The 17,609-nt window shown below is 42.3% G+C and overlaps 4 protein-coding genes and 2 long non-coding RNA genes across 7 annotated transcripts in view; 4 read left to right on the forward strand and 2 right to left on the reverse strand.

Moving 5' to 3' along the window:
* The window catches only part of LOC309702654, a 29,983-nt gene extending 24,097 nt beyond the window's left edge, over positions 1-5,886 (forward strand). Inside the window, exons 3-4 of the long non-coding RNA XR_014275682.1 lie at positions 5,189-5,303; positions 5,555-5,886. This is a non-coding gene — a long non-coding RNA (uncharacterized lncRNA). The remainder of the gene's footprint in view (positions 1-5,188; positions 5,304-5,554) is intronic.
* The window catches only part of LOC309702569 (uncharacterized protein), a 1,256,944-nt gene that overhangs the window by 589,236 nt on the left and 650,099 nt on the right, over positions 1-17,609 (forward strand).
* LOC309702578 (protein NLRC3-like) overlaps positions 1-17,609 on the forward strand; it is a 174,090-nt gene that overhangs the window by 147,346 nt on the left and 9,135 nt on the right. The gene's annotated exons all lie outside the window — the stretch shown is intronic.
* On the reverse strand, positions 3,676-8,024 carry LOC309702659. Its single transcript, XR_014275688.1, has 3 exons — positions 7,976-8,024; positions 7,841-7,899; positions 3,676-4,520 (listed from the first exon to the last, which is right to left on the reverse strand). It is a non-coding gene; the product is annotated as an uncharacterized lncRNA (long non-coding RNA).
* On the forward strand, positions 8,311-17,270 carry LOC309702607 (uncharacterized protein). 2 transcript variants are annotated; one of them, XM_082527234.1, is made up of 6 exons: positions 8,311-8,510; positions 11,391-11,483; positions 11,596-11,745; positions 11,852-11,965; positions 14,068-14,169; positions 17,117-17,269. In XM_082527234.1, exons 2-6 carry the CDS (start codon positions 11,395-11,397, stop codon positions 17,229-17,231), a joined length of 570 nt encoding a protein of 189 aa, XP_082383360.1. In that variant the 5' UTR covers positions 8,311-8,510; positions 11,391-11,394; the 3' UTR covers positions 17,232-17,269. The 2 variants fall into 2 exon arrangements, with proteins under 2 accessions (XP_082383360.1, XP_082383361.1); XM_082527235.1 differs by lacking the exon at positions 14,068-14,169 and having other exon boundaries at positions 17,117-17,270.
* Positions 8,530-9,752, reverse strand: LOC309702623 (uncharacterized protein). Its single transcript, XM_082527258.1, has 3 exons — positions 9,437-9,752; positions 9,233-9,350; positions 8,530-9,101 (listed from the first exon to the last, which is right to left on the reverse strand). Exons 1-3 carry the CDS (start codon positions 9,542-9,544, stop codon positions 8,941-8,943), a joined length of 387 nt encoding a protein of 128 aa, XP_082383384.1. The 5' UTR covers positions 9,545-9,752; the 3' UTR covers positions 8,530-8,940.

Below are 17,609 nucleotides of genomic sequence, written 5' to 3' on the forward strand. Positions count from 1 at the left end.
ATGCAGGGCCTTGGAGTGGGGGTATGTCACCAGGGTGCAGAGGAGGCTACCCCCCCCCCCCCCCCCCCGTCCCCTTCTGGCTGCCTCTGCCTCAATTTTATCCCACAACTTAGACATTCACATTATTCACACTCTCATTACACATACATATAGGATCTTGGGGGTGGGCACAATCACGGAGTCCAAATCACCATCAGGGTGTATACCTCACCCCTGACGTCGTTGCCCACCTCTCAATTTTAAATACACTTAGTCATTGAGGGTTAGCAGGAGGGACTATGCGCTTACCTGCTGCTCCTTGGCAGGTAGCTCCATGCCCTCCTGGGTTTTAATTGCACCTTAGAACACATATGCATCAACACTACAATGAGCGGGTGGAGGGAGGTTTGGAGTCTTCTCCCACCCCCATTCTCTGCGGCCTGCTGGAGCGGGAGGGCTAGTAGGAGGAGTTGGCCGTCCGACTGCGGTCTGGGGTGTGGGGCCTCCCTGCTGCTGCGGAGTCGGGGTGGTCTGCCTCTCCCCACCGCAGGGAAAAGGGTAACACCACCTGGGTCTGGGTGCAATTCCCCCCTCCAGGGGCAAGGGTACCTAGACCCGGTTTGTAGAGTACGCTTGGGGAGTGTGATTGTGTGTACAGCGTCTCTTTATGTCTGTCTCCACGTTGGTTGAGTGTGGAGTGAGTGCATATGAGAGCATGAGGGTGGGAATGGATGTTTGTGTCTGTGTGTGCCTGTATGTCTGTGTCTATATGTCAGGTTGGGTATCAGACGCCACCTCTCTGGGGACACCTCAGGCCCTCCAAGGTTTGGAGGCCTATCTCCACCCACCACCACTTCCCCTGCCGGTGGCGGACTCCCTCAGGTGTCGGTGTGTTGGTGGTTCTTTGTGTCTGGGGGTGGGCGTCCGGGTACACACCGGCTCACTCCTTGGCGGCCGCTTGTCGGGGCCTGGGGCCTGGGGCTCGCTCGGGCCCCTTTGGAGGTGGGGTGCCCCCGGCCTCTCGGCCTAGGGCTCGGTCACTCAGGCGCAGCTGGGGGCCGGCGGAGCTCACGGGCGCGTCACTGCAACTCCCCCTGACTTCTGCTCCGCGGCTGCTGGGCGAGCCCTCATCTGGGACTCTCCTCAGCTCTTACTGGGACAGTGGCGCGGCTGCCCCTCTGTTGGTCTTCCATGGTCTCTTGTGTTCTGGGGGCCTCTGGATGTCTGGAGTTTTGATCTCCTCCATACCCGCTTCACACCCTGGAGGACGGGGCTGTGGCCCCCCCACACTCCCTAGCAGATCATTACATGGAGAAACCTTTGGAATGCAAGCATGCTGATCCACACAGGTATGCACACATGGGTATTCACAGACACGGACTAAAGCTTTCTTGGCTGCTGCCTCAAAGCACACTGTGCGCTGTCTATCTTGCGTGCTGCACAATATCGTTTATTATTTAGTAAATATTGATATCTATGACTAGCTAGTTTATTGTGATGGTGCTTTGTTTTCTCTATTATTATGTTGCTCTTTGTTGTTTGCTGTCTCCTCTGTTTGTTTTTTTTGTTTGTTTTTTTTTTGTTTTTTTCTCCATACAGGTGACCCAGGAGTTCTTTTTTTTTTCTCTCTCTTCCCCCCCCTTCTCACCGTCTCTTCTCCTCTTTGGTTTTCTTTCTTTCTCTCCCCCTCTCTCTCTCATTCATTCCCCCTGTCCTATTTATTAAAAAAAAAAAAAAAAAAAAAAAAAAAAGACAAAGGATGAACTGAAGCTCTGCCATCACGTAATGTCGCATACTGCTGTTTCTGATGTCATTTAAAAAAATAAATAAATAAAAAAAAAAGATTATATGACAACAACCTTCAAATCTGAAGTCTCAGAAATCTGCTTCATGTACAAGTTCCTCCAATAATCAGGGCTAATATCACCAAATTGTACATAAACAGACTTTTACATGTTAAATATTTCTCAAATATGGGGAAAAAAACAATATAAAATACTATATTATTAACAAAATATCTTAAGATACAGCTACAAATTGCTTGAAACATTTGCAATGAAATATATAAAACAGCTTTATTGTCAGTGAGGACAAAGTTATAGTGATGCTGTGCTGGAGTGTTCAAAAGAAGACAGAGACATGAAGTATACATATTGTATAATATTAAATATAAGAAAGAACAAAGTTATAAAAACATTAATAATTGAAATCTGCAACAATATTCACATAAAGTGTAAAATACAGAGTTAACTGTTTAATAGGTAAAGTTTAGGTCTTGCAGTCGAACAATGATCCCAAACACAGCAGCAAATCTACAGCAGAATAGCTGAAAAGCAAAGTGCAGACCTCAACCTGGGACATTCAGAGAGCTGTGCTTAAATAAATGCCCACAAACCTCAAAGAACTGAAGCAACGTTGTAATGAAGAGTGGGCCAACATTCCTCCACAACAATATGAGAGACTGATAAAGTCAAGCAGAAAACAATTAGCTCACATTTGTGCTGCTAGAAGTGTTTCTAAATGGCCTGCATTTGTATAACGCTTTTCTAGTCCATAGGACCCCAAAGCGCTTCACACTACATTCAGTCATTCACACACACACATTCACACACATTCACACACTGGTGATGGCAGCTACATTGTAGCCACAGCTGCCCTGGGGCGCACTGACAGAGGCGAGGCTGCCGGACACAGGCGCCACCGGGCCCTCTGACCACCACCAGTAGGCAAACACGGGGTTAGGGTTTGGCATGCAGCCAGGAGGCAGCCTGGGATCGAACCACCGACCTTCTGATTAGTGGCTGACCTGCTCTGCCACCTGACCCCATGTTTCTAGTTATTCACAGGACTGTAGTTTGAATTTAAAGAAATGTGAAAGTGCACTGAAATTAACATAAAGTTATTGCAATTTTAATTTAATTAAAATTTAATTTAATTTAAATAAAAAACAAAGTAATTGAGATCTCTCAGTCTGGAGATGCAACGTCAAGATGAACAGAATCCAGTTTCTGGGATCCTGAAGGAGAATGTCTGGCCATCTGTTCACGACCACAAGCTGAAGTGCACTTGATCCAAAGCACACCAACAAGTCCACCTCTAAGCAGCTTAAGTAAAACAAAATAAAGACTTTGGAATGGCTTAGCCAAAGTTCATACGTGAATCTGATTGAGGTGCTGTGACCTTGGAAAGGTGGTTCATACTCAAAAACCCTCCAGTGTGGCTGAATTACAACAATTTTGCAAAGATGAGTGGGCAGAAATTCTTCCACCACCTCGTAAAGGACTCATTGCCAGTTATCCCAAACACTTTATTGCAGATGTTTCTACTCAGGGTGGCCCAACCAGTTATTAGGTTTAGGGGGCAATCACTTTTTCCACACAGGGCCATAATAATGGCCGCCTTAATAATAAATGCCTTCATTTAGGAACTACTTTTAATGTTTACTTGTGCTATTTTGCAAAAAATAAAATCTCTGCAAAAACATCAAAACTGCTGACCATCTGACCTCAATATGAAATTATTAATCTTTTGACCAAAAACATTTAGATTTGTAAAAATAAAGAAACCATAGAGGAACAAACAATGTTGTTTGCTACGTTCTAACATGGCAATCTAAATAACAGTAATGCAAACATATATATTTATCAATAAAAACAGATCGCCTTTTCACTGTTACAAAAGTCAAGTACATCAATGTTTGTTCAGCTTTCATAAATGTAAGTTTATAAGTACATAGTACATTTTTTGGTCCAACTTCTTTTAATACATGCAACACATTTCAGAACATTTGGGACAGAGACAACAAAAGACTGGAAATACTTCGTAAAAATCTGGTGAAACACTTTAAAGCCAGTGGGATTAAATGGGAAACATAAAATTTAATACTAGACAAAGACCGATTGAATCATGAAGCAAAGAATTAATAACTAAATCACAAGTAGAAAATGTTATGCAGATATTATTGGATAGATTTTGGTTTAGAAAAAAATGACAAGAAATCAAAAATGAAAGTTATCTGGTCTTTTTCTTTAAAGAGTAGCCTACTGCAGAGCAGCAACACTGACAAACACCATCATCACCAATGCTGCAGCTAATACAATGATCCAGGAGGAAACTTGAAAAAGCAGGAAAAATGTGACACTGATCAAAATGAATACATCAATTATTGATCAAAGAGAAAATGCATAGTACCACAATGCATTGTTATTGCATCTCAGTTTCTCACCATCACTGATAATCTGACGTCTGCTGGACCTCAGGAATCGTCTCCATCACCTCTCTGTGAGGAGCAGAGAGCACTCGTGCTGCACATCCCACCTGTGTGCTGTGTTTACGTGAACCTGAGAGCACAGCTGTAGTGGTGACAGTGAATGTAGCGTTGGTGTTGGACACACTGACAGTGTTGTACTGTGAGAAGCTGAGGTGTTGTTGTGAGACACTGAGTGTTACAGTGGGAGCAGGTCGACCAGTGGCTGAACAGGAAACAACCCACTCTTCAGCAGAGTTTGACTCTCTGACATCAACAACAGGTTCATGCAGCTCTGTGAAGGATCAGGAGATATAAAATAAGGAGTATATTGTTAAAGATACATTGACTTCTAACACATGTAACGCATTAAGGTAAAATTTCTTACCATAAGGATGTGTTACACGATTTATAAACCCCAGTTTGTTAATTATTTGTTCATTATTCATAACTATATACTTAATTTTTTAAAAATTAAGTGTTTTTGGTCAAATGGAATTTCTTTTTGGGTAATTTTAGCCCCTTTTAGCCCTCTGCCAAAATGTTTTAACCTTTCTGTCTCTAACAGTAAAACATCGTTCCTTTATCTTCTGTGTCTGGTGTGTTGGTCAGGATTAGCTAGCTTGGCAAAAAGTTCACATTAAACAATTAAAGTGTGTTACTGTGAGGTGTGTGTTCGTACTACGAGTCACAGCTCGAGTTTTCTTGCGGGTGAAGGTTTTTCACCTCGCTGTCATTCTTGCATAAAAGTGTTTGACCCCTTCAGAAAAAAAAAAACGACATTTCGGATTATTTTTTGTTTTGTTCATTGTGTGTATTTGTTTCTACTTTTTACTTTTTCTTTTACTGTGTACAGCACTTTGGTCAACCTGTGTTGTTTTTAGACATGGTTATTGATTGATTGATTGATTGATTGATTGATTGATTGATTGATTGATTGATATGTCTTTTATTAAAATACAGCCTACTCCACATCCTCCAAGTTACAGAGAAGAGGAACCATCTGGGGTGAACTTGTGCACTTGGTATTGGCTGTCATGGTCCCTGTGCCTCTCCGGCTCACTCATGTTGGCCACAGGTTTGTTTTGTTTTCTCTCCTGCTTCCCTGGGTGGAGCTCATTGTGGGCTCTCACCCTTGGCCCACGTATCTGTGGTGATTTCTACACCTGTTGCTGATCAGGCGGCGTCCCCCTTGCCTATTTAACGCTGCGGCACGGAGTATTCGGCACTGGAATGTTGAACCTCCCATGTTCGTGCTCTCAGCTCTCCTAAGACAAACTCTCTCAGTGTTGTGTGGCGTATTGATCTAATTGGACTCTTTGTGTTTAGATCTCCCCGGAACTGGTGGCGGACCCTGACCTGTGATCCCTGTGTGTGTCAACATAAGTGGAAATTGGAGCGAGAGTGGCTGTGGAGAAGCGAGTGTGCATAAGAAGAGGAGTGGCGGAGTTTGGGCCGAGTGGAGAGCGAGTGTGGATTCCTTCCCCTGGAGCCCTGAAGCCCTGCCCCATTCACTGTATATACACATCACTGTGGTTTCCCTTCTGTGTTCATAAATTGTCAACCCTTTGCTTGCCAGAACGCTGCCTGCGTCTGAATCCATCTGTTAGCCCTGACATTGGATACCTGGAAATCAGTGAAGGGACCATTAATGCTTAAACTTGTACACAGGTTTGAGAGCAACCACCCAAAAGCTTCTACTAATAAACACTAGTCTGTGTTTGTGATGCAAATGTTTCTGGCTGTGTTCACAAACATTTAGTAAGGTGAGTGAGGAATATTAATACTTATTATTAGATCATTAGCAGACTGTAGAACTTGACTGCACGCCAAGGTGGCAGTTCAGCCATTTGATTCATGTTGCAGCAGCTCATGAGTGAATGAACATCGTGCAATAAAAGTACTTCTAGAAGTACATTTTTGCAAAAACGTACATTGTGGAGGAATGTAGGGAAGACACGAGGGAGCCCAATATTTTACTCAAACGTTAATCGCTGCATCACACAACTGAACATTCAAAGCGCCAAAACCTAACCCTCTCACTTCCCGTTACACTGGGTACGAGTGGAGCTACCTGGTGGTATGTACTTACATTTATTTAAATTTACTTGAGTAGGGTAGAGTCATGCTAATGACCTAATAATTTTATTCAGGTGTGTTGCAGCAGAGATACATTTAAAAGCTTCAGGACGCTGGCTCTCAAGGCCTGGAGTTTGACACCCCTGCTTTACACAAAGATGGGTTAAATCACAGTGCAAAGAATGAATGAATAAATGAAATATAAACAATAAATAATTATTAAATAGTCTTACACATCAATGTCATTGGTTGACTTTTGAAGTATTTGAATCCTTATTGGGTTCCCTGAGTGACAGAAGGATTAAAACACTTTAAAATCAGTACTGAAAATATGTGCAGACATTACTGGATAGATTTAGGGTTAGAATCAATAAATCACTATCATGTTAAACACTCTTAGAGTTCAAACCTTCGTAGAAACATAAGTCCAGTATCATGGAATGAAACCTAAAGGTGCATTTGAGGGTGCAAAACGTTTCGTCGGCATTGTTGTGTTTGTTTGGGAGAAAACGTACAAACATACAGTGCAGCACTTCAGAGTTACACTGCTAGCGATCGAAGATTTGTGTAAATTCAACAAGCTAAACGCATTCTGTACTGTACAGCAGGAGTCCCCAACCTTTTTGCACCACAGACCACTTTAATGTCAGACAATATTTTCAGGGAACGACCTTTAAGGTGTCGCAGATAAATACAACAAATGAATAAAAAAAGAAACTGTGGTATTTTGTAAATATAATAATAAACGTGACTTGAGCTGTGCGCCAACAACAATGACAGTGACATCCTCCTCTCTGCTTTTTAATGCTCTCTGGTCGCTATGGTAACGCGTAAACAGTTCTTTCAAAATAAGACACAGAAACTACAACCATACATTTCACACCGGAGGATCAACTCTCGCGGAACGGTACCAAAGGACTCACGGACCGGTCCGTGGGCCTATTAGGGACCGCTCCTGTACAGGAGACACTGGATTAGATTGATTGACAATGGTCTACAGCAATCAGAACGCACAACACGATGTACTGTAAAAATAATAATAAATCAGCGAAACAGCAAGTGTCACTTTTGGCCACGAACAATTTAGGGGAATTTTTATGAACAAACCCAGAGTGTTAAAAAAAAACTTAAAACCATTTTTATTTATCAGCAGCATCAATAGTAACAAAAACGCAATTTAGTTTCGCTGTCAAAGTCGATTTAACTGAAGTTACGTGTTTCCGGTTACTGTGGAGCTCCACAGTGGCTGCAGCCAGAAGCTGTTTCTACAGGATCCTGATGGACACTCAAAGCTTTTAGAAAATGTCCTCATTAGTTGTTTGCAGCAGAATATCAACCGATGTGAACCAAAACAACAAAAGTGCTCTGCACATGTGTGTGAGACTACAAATTCTAGAATCAGAACTGCTGATTTCATTACTCTGAACTTTTAAAGGCAGGTTTTGTATCTGAGAGCAGGGACACTTGCTGTGTTCAGTGTGACTCGTCTCTGCAGAAGGTCAGGGCTCTGATAGTTGCAGTTAGCGGGTGACTTACTGGGCAGGTGGATCCTGAGTGTCTGTTGGAGTCAGGGTTCATTATGGTCCTGGTTGCTACTGGAAATAAAGAAACAAAAGGAGGGTGTGATGTTCAGGAAGTACAGACTGTAGCTCAGCAGGTAGAATTACTAACTGGAAGGTTGGAGGTTTGATCCCTGGCTGCTCCAGTCTGCACGCCACGGTATCATTGGGCAAGATGTCGAACCCAGACTTCCTCTCCGATGCATCCATCATAGTGTCATTGTTAGAAAAAGAAGTGCTTGTGTGAATGAAGCACGCTCTATAAAATGCTTTGACTGCTCATACAGAAAAGCAGCTCATAAGAACTGGTTCATTTTCCAGATAATTCCACTATTAAGACAACAGACATTTGGGAGGCTTTCTCTGAGAGTAACACTGAAAGTCTTGCTGCTCCTCCACAAAATGAACTTCAGATTAAAGACACAGCTCAGCTAAACTCAACTCAAACTAATCTACACTATTTTTCTTTATTACGCAGCGTTTTTATAACTATTTCCAGATGTTTCTAAAGATGAAAACAGAATTAAACTCCAGCCTGATGCGTTTCTGAGGTTCCTGACTCTGACCGTCCCTCAAACGCCTCTCTGGGCGTTTCCTTCCGTCGCTTTCGTGAATGTTGTGGCGCAGTTGATCGTCTCGAAGTTAAGGTAACGTTAGCTAGTGATGGGCAGATGAAGCCCCATGAAGCACTGAAGCTTTTCATCCAATTGGTTCACCCCAACGCGAAGCTTCATGAAGCTTCATTTGCTCTAGCAGGACACCTACTGGACGTAAAAATAATAGCTGGCATGAATTTGAAGAGTGTGGCATTTTGCACACAGCCTGTAAATGTCAACAACAAAAGGAGTGTGTAAAACATGTATATTGTAGTGATGGCAGTATACTGTGTATATTTATAGTGGCAGTATGGGAAATGATTATTTGGAAATGCTTGAAATGGAAATGATCATTTACTGTGAGGTGAGGTGTGGTTGGGGTGTGGACAGTGGTTGTGCTTTTGTAACGTTGAGGTATGGACAGCTACACACTGAGGCTTTGAGCCTCAGTCCTGCCTGTTCACATTTTATTCTGTAAAAACTAAATTTTCACTGCTTTTATGACCTTTTTAGTGGGGAGAACATAGCTAGGATTTAATGATTTAACAAATCTTTTGAATCCTTTGTCCTCCACAATGCTAAATGGCTGGGAGTCCTCAATCACCATGCTGACCAGGTCTTCATCTATTTGAGATTGTTCTCCTGAGGAAAGACAATAAAGATAAAGCACAAATATAAATATCACACACGTAACTTATAACAGTTGTATAATATTGTTATATCATTTAGTAACATTACTGCATCCTATATTATCATTGCATTTGATGGCTCACCTGGTCTTGCTCCACGATCGGTGTCCCCCTTATTCTCATGCAAAGCTCTGTAGTGCCTAAGCATGGATGAGGTGTTGCTGTTATATCCCAGCTCCCTGGCACATAGCAAACACTTCACCTTGTACAAAAGTCAAGACAGCTCAACATAAATTGTATTGCACCATCAGTATCATGAAAATACATCTTCTGTAGAAATTTACATACCTTGTTGGGAGGAATAAGATCAAAATGTTCCCACACAGGGGAGGACATCCTCCTCTTCTTAGCTGGCTCCATTCTCTCCTGACTTTCCTCACTCTCATAAACCTCCATACGGTCTCCAAACTCTCACTAACCGCAACTCTCCATCAAACACCCACATTTTTGAATGAAGTCTGAGGGGTTTATATCGCTGTCATATCTCGCGGCAAAGTTCGAACCACTTCATGAACCAGTCACGTGGTACAGCCGGGCAGCGAGGCTTCGGACGTCATCATTTTCAGCTCCTCCCATAAATGAAGCAAGCCTCGATACGCGCTTCGCGGAAACGCCCCCTCAATTACTCGACACATGCTCCGAAGCCTCGATACAGAACGTCCCATCACTAACGTTAGCAGTCTGTACTGTTTTCCTGGCTGACATCAGCTGTGTGCAGCTTAGTTTCAGCATAAATCTGCTTCGTTTTATGTGAGATCAGAGTCTGGGAACGAGACAGAAACAGTTGATGATCAGCAGCTGAACTCAGAGTCGATGTTACTGTGGATCCACAGACTCATGGAGGCAGCTTCTCCCGCCTCCATCAGTCTGTTGTGGAAGCCCGTTTCCGCCACAAAAAAGGATCCCTTCTCGAAATTTCGACTTATAACTCGAAAACTTTGAGAAAAGTAGCTCGAAATGTCGAGTTAGTTCTGCCAATCAGTAATCCAGCTACAATGCGCACTCAAACCCGCATCGCAACAAATCGGCGCTTTCGAGAGTACGTTAGCTGATATTAACGCCATGTGATTCAGCTAATAACAGAAGGATTTCATCATTTGTGAAGCCACACAGACAATAATCAGCGACTTGTGCATTTATGACTGGCTGTAATTCTGGTGTCTTAGCTGTAGCATTTGTAGCTGAGGGCTTCAGCTTCCGGGTAACAAAGAAATTACGTCATTCACGTAAATGACTGATTGACAGCACTAACTCTTAATATTGAGTTAGTTTTTTCAAAATTCCAAGTTAATAAGTCGAAATTACGATAAAATAAGTCGAAATTTCGAGTTCTGGATCCTTCTTTTTTTTAGTGACGCAAACGGGCTTCCAGTGTGTGGATGTTGTTTAACTGCTGACAGTGAGACAGGGCTGTCCTAAGAGTCGCTGCCAACACTTCATCTATAAAATGCATTTCTCTGCTCGTTCGCTATAGTCTGCTGTCGTATTTGTATGCAGGTTATTTTCAGTTTAACTGGTGATGTTCATTCGTGTATTGTAGGTGAATGCGTTGATGATTGATCATAAATTAATAAACTGGCCGTTTTTGCTCAATAATTCCTGTTTCATGTTCAAACCGTCAGACAGAAACTCTGCGTTTGTTTTTATGTTCTTCAGCCTGTTGTTCTTGAGGTAATCTGTGATGCGTTTAATGACCCTCCACCTGCTCTGAGGCTCATTTGAAGCGAAACAGAACTTCATCTTTAGAGCATAAGTGGGTTTTTGCCCTCTTTATGCCCGCGGTCAGGCTCTGTTTATTGTAGTATAACACTCATAGGACACAGTGACCCGCTGCACACACACTGCACACACACTGCACACACACTGCACACACACTGCACACGATGACAGCTGCAGAGTTTGTGTCTGATGTATTAAGTATGAAACACTGTTGGGTTAAAATCTGGTCAGAATGAATCCAGGTGCAGGTGTGTCAGTTTAGGACCACTGGACTAACATCCAAGTGCTCACAATATAAAGTGTATTCTGTAGTAACATCCTGGTGTTGCAGCAACAGTCCCACATGGAAACGTCAACACTCAAACTCAAAATCTCTTTTTGTCAACAATAAAATGACAGCAGACCAATTTGAACAAAGTTGGTAAAAAGCTTCAGAAATTAGTAAAATATTAAAAAGTGTCTTGATGCTCAATCATCCAGTAAATCCCCAAAAAGTTGATTCTGTTCATCTGGATGTTTTCAGCAGCATGGATCAGTGTGAGGACAGAGAGGAGGGAGTCCCTCCCTCTAAAAGCACTCTGTGTGGGGAACATGAGAGCCAGACCAAAGCTCAGAGGTGAGATGACCATCTCTAACTGTCCATGACTCTTCTCCATGTCACAGCTCAGCACTCACATCACTGCTCCATCATTATTCACACTCATACCTCTGTGTGTGTTGTTTTAAAGCCCAGAGCTGTGGGGCGTACCAGGCTCAGCTGGACATAACCCTGAAACTAATCCAGAGCCTGGACCTGAACCCAGCTGTGTTTCCTTAAAGAGCAACGTGTCGAAGGGTATCGGTATAGATTTTAAGAAAAGACTGTTATGTGACAAAGAGTAAGTACATTATTTTTATGAGATTGTTCATCATGTCTTTAATTGAATATTTCCAGTTTTTCCTTCCTGTCTCATGAAGCTGTGACATTTATTGTTTTTCTTTTAGGATCAATAAGAGGCCAGAATCTCCTGGACCTGAACCCAGCTGTGTTTCCTTAAAGAGCAACGTGTCGAAGGATGTTGGTGAACACTTTAAAGGCTGTTCTTCTGCTGCTGAGAGGTAATGTGTGTCTAGATGTTGTTCCTGACTCTGTATTTTTGAATAAATCCTCATGTTTAATATCAGCTCAGCTCTTTTTCACACACATTTCTATGTTGGTATGTGAAGCGGTGTGTGTTGGAGTGTTTCCACAAACACAGCAGTCAGAGTGGAAAGAGTGGATGTTGTAGGAGGTGTTTGTGTAGTGAAGAGGCTGAGTGTCTGTAGGACTCCAGCTGCTCCAGCAGGTGTCTCCTTTGTGCTTTGCTTCAAACACAGTGTAGGGAGGAGCTTCCACTCAGGTGTTTCAGGTGTTGCTGGATGGAGGAGGACAAATAGTTTTTCCCTTCAGTGACACTTCAGCAGCTCAATGTTCTGGGAGATGTTTGTCTTTATGAAGGTTTATGGATTATTGTTCTTACTTTGGTTAAACTGAGCAATACATTTTCCATCTAACATTTAAAGTAAATTTCCAGGTGAATAAAAGATCTGCAGCTGCAGCCTCTGTGATGTTTCACAGTCTGAAAGTAACAAATTCAACCAGAGTTTAAACAAAGGCTTAATATACGTGTGTGTTTGATATAATGCCAACAAGTACAAATAGGTGTTCTTACAGGTCTTAATCACAGAGGTCTGATAAGTCTGGTGACTTTCACACTCAGCAATTTTGCTGCCTTTTATTTTATATTGGCCTTTTTAAAGCCCTTCAAAGTCTCCCACATTCATACAGAGCTTTTAACACCAAACTCCTTTACAGTCCTTCTCCTCTCACACACGATCACACGACTGATTTGTCTGCAGCAGCTGTGTTACTGCTAGTATTTTATTATGTGTGTAATCTCCTCATATTGTTCCTGTGGTTTAGTTTGACTTCCTTCTGCAAACTCAGCTGCTCTGTTGCTGATACACGTCTCCATGAATATGATTGATCAGATGCTGCCAACACCATGTGTTTCACGTGAGCGCTCAGCTGAAACCCTGGGTTGACTTATCGAGTTAATAACAAGCTTCACGTGACTGTGAATGCTAAAGTGAATCCAGATAAAGGAAAGAGACCCTGCTAATGTTGGACTCACTTCTTAGTGTAGATCCCAGGAGGAAGTTCAACATAGCCATTCTTTGTGCTAGCTCGACCAAACCTGAGACCACAGTGCAGGATAATGATCATCATCTGTCTCTGTCAAGGACATTTAAAATCCACAAATAACAAACATAATTAGATTTGATCATTAAAAATATGTTTTCACTTAAAAAAGCATGAGCACACTGGTGGATTACAGAAACATGAAAACTCGTTAACAGTAAAGTTAATTTAGGCGTAAGATTTTATCATTGATTTTAAAGTCTCTGCTGCAGCGAGGTGAGCTGTTAGTAACATGAACTCTCTGATTTAAATGATTTTGATGTTTCCTGGTTTCTAAAATGCATCTCTGTAGCAGAGCAGTGTCTCCAAGGACACACAGGCTCAGCTGTAACTGTCAGTTTATCTGGTTTAAGACACATTTGGACTCAATTGGCTGTTTTTAACTATGTATTTTAATCAGAGGTGTAAATTTAGACCTCACACATCTGGATCCTAAACTATGATAGAAACAGCTGCTAGCAGTGGGTAGTTTGACTTTGATACGCTGCTCTAGAAAGCAAACAAAAGTTTGTGCAGCTCCTCTTCAGAAAAGTGTTCAGAGAGCAGCTGCTGTATTAGACAAAGGCTCGTCGTGTGAGCCCAGATGTGTGTAACAGCTGGATGAAGGAGAACCATCACAGTCACGTCTCCATCCTGCCTTTATTAATGAACTTCCTGTTGCTTGCAGATGACAGGAACACAAAGTGTTTGTGCCACGTGATGCTGCAGGATTTGTTAACGTGTCCATGATGGTAACATCTCCTCGTCTAACTGCAAACACATGAGCGCTCCTAACGGCAGCTATCACAGCCACACAGGCAGACTGTGTCTCACTGTTGCATTCAGGGACATTTGTTTTCCTGTAAAAAGCTGAACTCTAATCTAAGAGGACTGTTACTGACAGGAAACAGCTGCATTATCTGCAGTCTGTGTGATCACAGCTGCTTCAATCACTTCATCAGAGAATTGATCATTGAATAAAACATGTTTGTGTCTGCAGAGGTCAGAGGTCACAGTCTGCAGGATCCAGCTGTCCGTCTGTGAGGAGTGACAAGTCCAAAGGTTATCCTCCAGACTTCAGTGCTGAACCTGGACCAACGAGGTCAGAGACCTGTGATGACTCCTTTACATGTTTGTGTTTTCCTGGATAAATATGACCAAAGATTCATTAAAAAGGTAAAAAAAATATTAGACTTTGTCCTGTAGCGCTGTGTGGCAGGCAGGATTGGACCCAAACACAACAGGATGAAGTCAAAGAGGCAGCTTTATTTCAGCTGTGAACATGCAAACAGCAGAAATAAGGAAACATAACTGTAGGTTTGCAGTGAATGAAGCCTCAGCTCGACGCTCCACTTTGTCCCTCTTTTCCTTCTCCAAACAGCCACATCAGGAGTCTCTGATGGAGTTTTAAAATATTTAATTACAAATGTCCAAAGATGGGTTCAGGATACCTGAATCCACAGTTATTAAAGCTAAAATAGTTCACAGGGTTTGGACTTTGTTAGGTGACGAGAGAACATCAAAGTGTTTTTTATCTTTAAACAGTATTTTTATCACTTCAGTTGCTCTCACAGCCCTGTTTGTTATTTTACCAGATGTTTCACTCGGTGCTCCCACCAAACACCTTGGAGGACACATTAGTGTGATTTAGATTTCATTGCTGTAAACACCAGTCACACAAGCTAACCCATGGAGGCAGCAGCAGGCTTTGTGTTTGGTAAAGTCTGCTGGCTTAAACTAAGAGAGTTGAGTTTGTTAGCACAAAGAGCTGTCAGCTAAAGCCCCGAATGCACTTTGAATACAGATGAACTGAGAAAAACACTTTAAACACAGCAAACAGTCAAACTGACAACATCTTGTTCTGCTGATCATCCACAGCAGTACGTTTAGCATTCATGCTAGCAGCAGGCTATGACTGTCCACTGAGCACCAACACAGGTAGGAGTGAGCAGTGATGAAGCAGGACTGTGGGCAAGTTTGAGCTACAATCCTATTGGCTTCTCAGTTTCTCCAAAGAAAAGGGGAAAAATTCTTGGTGTTGTGAAGATGTGAGTTGGTCTTGTTGTCGTGGGGCTGGAAGGATGCTGGCAGTGAGAGGCTTTTCATACAGTGTTCAGTAACAGAATGAGAAGAAAGCCACTGCACATGAAACAAGGTGCTCGTAGTGTTTGTTTACTGTGTTTGTGCCACAATGTCAAATCAGTTGTAGATTCTGCAGTACAGAGCAAAGACTAAGCAAGCCAGGAGAGCTCTCCAACTTTCTGAAAGTATCAGGATATTTGAGTGATAAGAAAAAGTGGATCGTGCCTGTTTGTTATTTTAGTAAGTAAGTAAGTAAAGTTTATTTATTAAGCGCTTTTCATAGACAGGTAGTCACAAAGTGCTGCACACAGAGATTAAAATAAACAGTATGATAAATAGCAAAATGCACAATATACACAATATAGAGTTTAAATGTAAATTAAAAATATAAAAATGTAAACAGCATTGGTCAACAGAAAGCTTGTTTAAACAGTAAAGTTTTTAACTGTTTTTTAAAGGATTCCACAGAGTCAACCAAACGTAGTTGTAGAGGTAGACTGTTCCACAGCCTTGGTGCCACAGACTGAAAGGCTCCGCCCCCTTTCGTCTTCAGACGTGTTCTGGGAGCAACCAACAAACTCTGAGTCTGTGAGCAGAGACAGCGAGCAGCAGTGTATTTAGTGAGAAGCTTGGATAAATAATCTGGGGCCATTTAGTGCTCTGTACGTTAAAACAATCATTTAAAACGAATTCTAAAATCTATTGGGAGCCAATGTAAAGAACATAAAATAGGAGTGATGTGAGCTCGCTGGGTAGAGCGAGTTAGTAGAGTGGGTGCTGCGTTTTGTACAGCTTGGACGCGAGAAAGAGATGATTTATCCAAGCTGGTAAACAGGGAATTACAATAATCTAAACGCAATGACACAAATGCATGGACAATTTTTTCCAGTTCAGCTAAGGAGACCATATGTCGCAGTTTAGAAATATTCCTTAAATGAAAGAAACAGGAACGAGACAGAGACTTTACATGTGAGTCAAGGCCCAAAGAAGAGTCAAATATTATTCCAAGATTTCGAATATTTGGCTTAATTGTTAGAAAGCCAATCAGAGATTTGAGTTAAAGCCTGGACTAGGGTGGACAGCCTATCCAGCTGATGAGGCTTAACCAGAGCTCTTATGTTTCACTCAGTGCTCCCACCAAACACCTTGGAGGACACATTAGTGTGATTTAGATTTCATTGGTGTAAGCACCAGTCACACAAGCTAACCCATGGAGGCAGCAGCAGGCTTTGTGTTTGGTAAAGTCTGCTGGCTTAAACTAAGAGAGTTTAGTTTGTTAGCACAAAGAGCTGTCAGCTAAAGCCCCGAATGCACTTTGAATACAGACAAACTGAGAAAAACACTTTAAATACAGCAAACAGTCAAACTGACCACATGTTTTTCTGCTGATCATCCACAGCAGTACGTTTAGCATTCATGCTAGCAGCAGGCTATGACTGTTAGGGTTGCCAACCGTCCCTTAAAAAACTGAATCGTCCCGTATTTAGAAACAAAAGCACACGTCCCGTATTGAGCTAATAAGGGACGCACTTTGATCATCATGAGCCATCATGAGCCAGCCAGAGAGACACAGAGTTTATACTAGAAGAGAAACCTGCTCATCTTCATCATGTTTGTTTAAATAGAGAAAATCAGAAGTCTCTGTGTGTCAGACCACGGCTCTACACGGACACTTCTAAGCTGCTTCAGAGTGAACTGACCCAGATAATCTGCACACAGCAGCTGTAAAACAGTGAAAGTCATAACTGTGTCTCTCTGATGGAAAGCTTTTATTGTGAAGTCAGGAAGTCTGCAGGAAGTGTTGAGTTTGTATTCATCGCTCAGTGTTTAATGAGACAGGCAGACAGGAAGAGCAGCTCATTAGTGTTGATGAAATCAAAGGAACTGTGAGGAACTGCAGTTTGGTCACATCTGGATGTTTTTCACTGACAGTAAATGTTTTTAGTGATGAAGAAATGTGTTCACAGAGAGAGGAAGAGGAGTGGTGTTTGTGAGGAGGAGCAGCCGTCCTGCTGTGCTTTGTGTCAGGACGTCCTGAAGGATCCAGTCTCTACCAGCTGTGGACACTGGTTCTGCAGATAGTGCATCTCCTCATACTGCGACCAGTCTGCTTCACCAGGAGATTCCTCCTGTCCCCAGTGTGGAGAAAGATCCAGAAGCAGAGCTGGACTGCAGACAGCCAGTCAGAGCAGCTGTGTACAAAGTAAGACTGAACATCTGTCTGCTGATGGACTCATTTCTGAAAACTGGACTTCTTGTGTTGTTCAGACATTGAAGAGTTTTCTTTCTCTTTAGTCTCATTGTTTTTCTTTCTTTCAGCAGATGTTGGTCTGCAGGAGGTTTTAGATGAACATAAGATCAGTCTGAGGAGGAGATGTGAACGTGTGACTGAAGGAAGTGATGAAACAGGAAGTAGAACCCTCCTCAACACCATCTACACTGAGCTCTACATCACAGAGG

This window comes from Aulonocara stuartgranti (assembly GCF_965226115.1).
Source record: "Aulonocara stuartgranti genome assembly, chromosome: 3".
In the NCBI taxonomy this organism is placed as follows: domain Eukaryota; kingdom Metazoa; phylum Chordata; class Actinopteri; order Cichliformes; family Cichlidae; genus Aulonocara; species Aulonocara stuartgranti.

Coding starts and splice junctions, on each gene's coding strand:
- LOC309702607 (XM_082527234.1), top strand. CDS start 11,395: ATGGATCAGTGTGAGGACAGAGAGGAGGGAGTCCCTCCCTCTAAAAGC. Junction 11,746..11,851: donor AGACTGTTATGTGACAAAGA/GTAAGTACATTA, acceptor TTTTTCTTTTAG/GATCAATAAGAGGCCAGAAT. Junction 14,170..17,116: donor GCTGAACCTGGACCAACGAG/GTCAGAGACCTG, acceptor ATGTGTTCACAG/AGAGAGGAAGAGGAGTGGTG.
- LOC309702623 (XM_082527258.1), bottom strand. CDS start 9,544: ATGGAGGTTTATGAGAGTGAGGAAAGTCAGGAGAGAATGGAGCCAGCT. Junction 9,351..9,436: donor ATCTTATTCCTCCCAACAAG/GTATGTAAATTT, acceptor CTTTTGTACAAG/GTGAAGTGTTTGCTATGTGC. Junction 9,102..9,232: donor CGATCGTGGAGCAAGACCAG/GTGAGCCATCAA, acceptor GTCTTTCCTCAG/GAGAACAATCTCAAATAGAT.